At 39.7% G+C, this 6,418-nt stretch overlaps 2 protein-coding genes across 7 annotated transcripts in view; one reads left to right on the top strand and one right to left on the bottom strand.

Annotated features, from left to right (window-relative positions):
• KIF20B (kinesin family member 20B) overlaps positions 1-2,661 on the bottom strand; it is an 86,404-nt gene extending 83,743 nt beyond the window's left edge. For all 6 annotated transcript variants that reach the window (XM_006147624.3, XM_006147625.3, XM_027771494.1 and 3 more), the window contains exons 1-2: positions 2,590-2,661; positions 370-517 (exon numbers count right to left, since the gene is read on the bottom strand). In XM_006147624.3, the coding sequence (XP_006147686.1) occupies positions 370-516 (147 nt within the window). In that variant the 5' untranslated portion in view covers position 517; positions 2,590-2,661. The remainder of the gene's footprint in view (positions 1-369; positions 518-2,589) is intronic.
• Positions 2,662-2,832: 171 nt separating this feature from the next.
• LIPT2-AS1 (LIPT2 antisense RNA 1) overlaps positions 2,833-6,418 on the top strand; it is a 13,694-nt gene continuing 10,108 nt past the window's right edge. Inside the window, exons 1-2 of the mRNA XM_006147623.3 lie at positions 2,833-3,151; positions 4,437-4,574. The gene's annotated coding sequence lies outside the window, so the exon portion shown is untranslated. The remainder of the gene's footprint in view (positions 3,152-4,436; positions 4,575-6,418) is intronic.

The following is a 6,418-nucleotide window of genomic DNA, read 5'->3' as shown; positions in this document are numbered from 1 at the left end:
TCTTTCCCTCTTTCTTGCTGTCCCTCTCTCTAGTGAGCATACATGCCCTATAGCAAAAGTAAAATAAATAAAACACATATCAATTAGTAAACAACTGTAGTGATCAAAAATTAAAGTTAATTTTTTTGATAGCTACTAAGTTAGGGCATAGTTACTTACTAAGATGTTTAGACCTACTATTTGAAAATGAACTATAATGCATTTTTATCTTGAGTTCCATAAAAAAGTTACTGATACAAAGTTATCTTCACACCCAGAATCTCTGCTCTAATTACATCAAAAACAAAGATACACACACACACACACACACACACACGCACAAATATTTACACTAAATTTTGATAATAGATATATTTTTCTTGTACTTACCTCCGTGTTTGAAGCAACTAAAGAAAATTTACGAGCCAGGTCAAGCTTTATGCCATCAAAATTTATTTCTGAAGGTCTTGCAATTGGGTCAGCACTAAAAACATAAGATGCTCTAGGCATCCCATCTTGATTCAAATTAGATTCCATTCTGCAAGAATAGCAGGAACTTCTTTAAGACAACCTTGATATGTCAATATGTAAGTCATTATAGGTTAAAGTCTCTAAAGTCCAGCTTACTGCTTCCCTCCAAATAGATTTCAAAGAAAAATCGACTGCTTCATTTGATATAAAACCTATTATAATGACAAAAGACCAAATTATATTTACAGATACTGAAATAATACTGAACACAGTCTACTACAGTAATAAGCTGTTGATGGGGACACCCATCAAAGTAAAGGTAATCTAACCTGCAAAGTAAGAGTATAAAATATCCATTCTCTGCTTGAAATACTCTCAGAAATCAAACAGTAAGAGGAACACAGAGTAAATCACACCTTTGTGTTATTTTAATTATTTATGTCTTCTGAAGAATGTTACTTACAGACTTTGTGTTAGCATTTAGGAGATAAACAGACTTATCTGGGAAATTACTTTCAATTTAACTCTTCTAAATGCAAAGGAAAAATTAAATATCATATGTAAATACATTCAAATCAGCACTTGAAAACTGAATGAGTTTTGTCTTCAATTCATTTTTTATTAAGAGAAATGGGGTTGGTAAATCTTTTTTAAAATTACTTAATTAAAATGAATATTTTTGCCACTTAATAATAAGGCTATTATACTGAGGTTTTTTAATCTGTTCACAATATTGATGTTTTCAATGAATAAACTACTTCCTTACATTTCTTAGTATTGCAATGTACTGTCATTTATAATTTTAGTTAACTTCTACTTACATGTGGCCTTCCTAACTAGACTGGAAAGTTTACAGAGCAAGAACCTTGTCTTATACCACCACTGTATCCCCTAAAACGAATTCAAAGACCTACACAGGGATAAAGACTCCTTGTTCTCGTGACCCAAAGAATAAAATCCTCTTCACCAAAAAAAAAAAAAATTAAAAAATTAAAACTAAATAAATAAATAAAATTGATCCCGATCTTTAGTGATATATCTTTGTGAAAACAGGGTCTTCAACCTGATTTCTCAACTCAAAAGCTGTTCTCATGAACAGGAATCAGCATCTTTACATTTTCTTCAGTGAAACTCCTTGATTTGAGACTTGAGTGAAAAATAGTAAATTCTTCTACTCAATGAGGTTTCTGAATGTAATCCACAACACTATACATCAAAAAATTTTTCAGAACAAAAAAATGAAGCCATTTTATTATGATGCCATTGAAAGTTTGGGGTGATGGACATTTAATAAAACATACACACTGCTACCCTGTTCCTGAGTAAACATGCTACCTTGTTTTAAAACCAAAAATAAACCTGAATTAATCACCTTATGCAAGGATTAAAAACAAAATCCATAGGCATGAACTGTGTCAACTAATCAGTCGGCAAGGAATATGAAGGACAGACAGGAATCACCAGAAAGTGGGAGGAGATGGAAAGTTTCTAAACAGGAGAATGACAGCAGTCCTGAAACACACACTTCCTCCTGTCACAGTAAACCTCTAGAAAGGTAAACCCCATCTACCGGTAGGAGCCTAGAAATACACGCACAGAGGCCACCAAAAGGCTCCCCCAAAAAAGAGGTCATGTCATCTGCCAAGCAAACCGCTCAGCTAAGGAAACCAGGTTTGGCAAAAGAGGCCCGTTTTTCAACCACAACCGAATCAACAATAATAACGACATGAATGATTGCAAACATTTGGCGTCTATTATGTGCCGGCACTGTTTCTAACAACTTCGCTCATTGTCATTTAATCTTCACAAGAGCCCGAAGAAATAGTACTATTATTACCCCCTTTCAAAAGACGATACAACCGAGACCCAGAGATATTAAACGGCCTTGCGTCACTCAGCTACCAGGCGATGTGAGGGAGATTTAAACCGTAACCTTAGTAAGGCTCAACGCTCGCCGAGTACTTGGGGCTCCAGGTGCGCCCATCGCTCCGCAGTCCAGTCTGACAGTAACCCCCATGGGCGTCACGAGCCGCGTCGGAAGATGTTCACGTTGCCTGAGCCGTTTCCCCGTCTCGGGCATGAAAAATAGGCAGCCACCCACCCTTTCCCCCAGCACCCTCTCCAGAACCACTTCCTAACCTGCAAAGGTCGCCGAACCAGCCAGACCAGCGAACCGCACCGCGATGTTTTCGTTTTTAAATTCAAACAATGGCGGCCCAGGTGCCGCGCTGAACGCTGGGAGTGGGCGGGGCTTCCGGAGCGCAGGCCGAGAGCGTCGCCGGCTCGTGCTGCGGGCGTCCCTCGGCTCCAGGAAACAGCTTTCAAATCTGGGGGCGGATCTTGGAGCGCAGAGCGACCAATCGGCGGAGGCGGCGCGTGAGCCGTCGGGTGCCGAGGGCCCTGTTTCCCCTTGGGCTCAGCGCGCTGCGCGGCTAGGGCGCTTCCTCGCGGCTGTGATGGGTACCGCCGTCTGTTGGCTGGGACGCCGACCTCGGATTCTATCCTTGGGACAATAAAGACGAGGCCAAAGCCTCGAGGTGAGGCCACTGCCACCACACTTAGTCCCGCGACTCCTCGCGGGACGGGCGGAGGACTGGCGAGCTAGTCACCTCCTCGTCCAGTGCCTGCGGGGCCGGAAACCGGACGGGCACATCCCTCGCTGCGTCCCATTTTTCACCTCCCAGTATAAAAATATTTATAGGTAAGCTTATGAGTGCTACAACCAATGGATGCAAGGTGCTGGAACCATTGAAAGGTCGTTCGGGAGCAGGACATTAACACTCTCTGAAGGAATCGCCCTATAAATTACTAATTTTACAATGAGAGGTTTGTTAGACAAACCTTAACCAAGTAAGGGTACTAAACACCACTAATAATGGGACAATCAATCACCTGTTAGCTGTTTGTGCTAGATATGTTTGACATGGATCAATCATGAGGAAACTATCAGGAAAAAAAAAAAAAAACAGTACATACATTCTACAGGATACCAGGCCTAAAAAATGTTAGTGACAAGACAGGAGAAAGAAAAAATTGAAGATTGCTTCAGTCGGGAGACAAAAGAAACCAAATTTGTAACTTTTGACTGGTTCACTTATTTTTAATAAGTAAGTACAAAAGCCATTTCTTGGACAGTTGGGGAAATTTAAGTATGGAGGAGCATTAGGTGATTTCAAATCAGTTTTAAAGTGTATGATAATGAAATTGTGATTATTGTAGAGAACGTCTTTGTTTTTGGAAGGTACTTGGTGATGTATTTAGCAGCCAAGTGTCAACAGCATTTCAAAAAAATTCCCACAAAGTAGAACAAAAAGAGAAAACAGATGGGGCAAAATGTTCATAATTGGTGAATATTAGTTAAAGGTATAATGGTGTACACTGTGTACACACATATATTTAAGATTTTTCTAAAATAAAAAGTACAGAGGATCTAGGATCACCCTGGGTTCAGCTTGCTGCACAGACAGGGCACTTTCTTAGGTGCTGCGATAGGTGAACCCTCTGTGAAAGGGATGAGGTTCTAATATTTACTGTGTCTCACCAAGTGCTGGCCAGCCTCACTTAACTTTGTGCAGTAAGTCCTGCTCTGGACACCTTCAGACAGGTTCTCCCTAGCGTATATAAACCTTTCACATAGGTTGTACCCTCTACTTAATTCTTTCTCCTGCATTCAACCTATGGCTTAACTTGCCTTTTTATGTGTCTGGTGGTGGTGGTTTGTTCCCTCACCCAAAGCGTAAATAATGTAAGTACAAGAACTCTCTGTTTCTGATGTATTCTCAGTGAGTCTATAAACATGAGACAAGCAAATAAGTATTTGTTAAACAATGAATGAAGACTCCTGCGGTGGGGATGGAGGACTGGGAGGAATGAAATTGGAGGGATGGGCCTTAAGTCAGCTAAGTTGCAGGTCTGGGCCATGATTTATTGCTGGACTGTTTGAATCATGAGCACACCGTGATTCAATCTGTATCTCTTTCACGAAGGTTAAGTTCCTGGAGAAGAGAATAGAGGCAGCTGAGAAGGATGCTGGTGAACCAGTTAGGAAGCTACTGCAGCCATCCCAGCAAGATGTGGACTTGGGAGATGGCAGAGACATGTAGAAAAGTGTCCAGATTGCAGAGGTATTTTTTTCCTACATTTTCCATGTCAGCACCAGCCACTGGGTTTTTCCCTTAGAGACACAGAACCAGCTTGACTGAGAAATGGTTAAGATTTAGTCCCTATTCCAAAGAGTGCCATCTCTGTCCTTAAAGTGAATATTAGCATAAAATGAAAAAATTGATAAATTGTATTGAACTGATTTCTTGCCCTGGTTACAGCCTGTACTGATACTCAGCTAAATTTCTCTATGCAAGATGCTATTCTAAGCACCTTATACTCATTTAATACTAATAGTAACTCTATGGGATCATTTATTTTCCCAATTTAACAGAGCAAACAGACACAAAGCTAGCTATTAAGGAATAGTACATGCATCTCCTATGTAGAGACACTAAGATTAAATCAAGGTACATTATAAAGTACCTATGAAATCATATGACATGTGTTATAGAATAACTTACGTAATTTGTATAATGAGAAATATTGGAATTGGAATCTAGGAAGCCTGACTCCAGAGTCCATGTAGTTCACTATTGCATTCTGCTGTCTCTTAAAGTTTGGATCTAATACCCCTGGTATTCTATAAAGAGCAGACTTAGTGCCTCATTATCCTACAAAGCCATCCCCCAAAGCAAGACTGAAGCCACTTGTTTTTCAGTCCAAAAGCTGAGTACGATTGATTACAGTATTGACTATGTATTGAATAACAGTGTAACAAGAAATGTATATAATACCCACTGTGTAGCAGATGCCATTTTTCATAATATAATAATTTCTGTTCTGGGCATCTAGAATGGTACTATTTCTGCACCATCCAAAGAAAACTGAGAAAACAGTCACATAATTTTATGTCCTGTGGTTGACATTGTGAGTTGACATATGCGAACAATTTCAAAATACTATGCAAGTGCTACAGTAGACATGAACAAGGAGTTATGAGAGCAGGGTAAGTAGAGCTTAAGAGTAATGACTTTGCAGTTACATGATAGACTTGTGTTTAAATATAAGCAGTCATTTATAAGGAGTGACTCCAAGAAGGGTAGTTAGTTTTTCTGGGACTCATAAAATTATTGTAAGGATTAAAATAGTGTATGTGAGGTATTTAATACAATCCTGGTACAGAGCAGGTTTTATATGGTAGTTATTTTTATTAATTCACTAGAATACAAACATATAACCATTTGTCTTGAACCTGTAGCCACAACTCCTGATGCTGTGCCTTGCGCATAACAAGCACTAGGGAATTTGTTTTAATTTAATACATAAATTTGCCAAGAAAGATTTCTAAGTTGTAAGTAGGTTGAAATGAATGGGTTTGATTTGCCAGTGAATAGCGGGGTATTTCATTTCAGGCAGCAGAAAGCTGTGAGGCAATGTTAAAAAGGACAAGAATCCACAAAAAATAACAAAAACTGTAAATATGGAGACCAGCAGATGATGAAATAGTTATGTCCCTGGATTTCCATGTAGTTGACCATGGTTTGAGTCCTGGACCCAGCGGCTTAAAACTCACACTGGATACGTTTGCATATGTGCCCAAGATCCTGAGAGGAGATCGGAGAGAAGGAATTGCGGCATGGCCATCCCCCGTGGGGATGATTCTCGCTTTCTGTCTCTCTGTCTCTCTAGTGAGCACACATGCCCTACAGCAAAAATCTTTCTTAAAAAAAAAAAATTAAATATGTATTTCAGCATGACTGTAAGTACAGCTGCAAGTGGATAATGCCAGGAGATGAAAGAAATAGGCAGGTTCTCTGTAGACCCTAAAGGACCCTATAGGACGTGCTAAAAAAGAGACGGACTTATGATGTATTCTGTAAGGCATAGGATGTTGCACTCCACAGGGGTGTGCAGGGAAGAGTAG

The sequence above is a fragment of the Tupaia chinensis genome, unplaced genomic scaffold, assembly GCF_000334495.1.
Source record: "Tupaia chinensis unplaced genomic scaffold, TupChi_1.0 Scaffold000217_1, whole genome shotgun sequence".
Classification (NCBI taxonomy): Eukaryota; Metazoa; Chordata; class Mammalia; order Scandentia; family Tupaiidae; genus Tupaia; species Tupaia belangeri.
The sequence above is the reverse complement of the archived record's forward strand: the minus strand, read 5'-3'. Positions and strand labels throughout refer to the sequence as shown.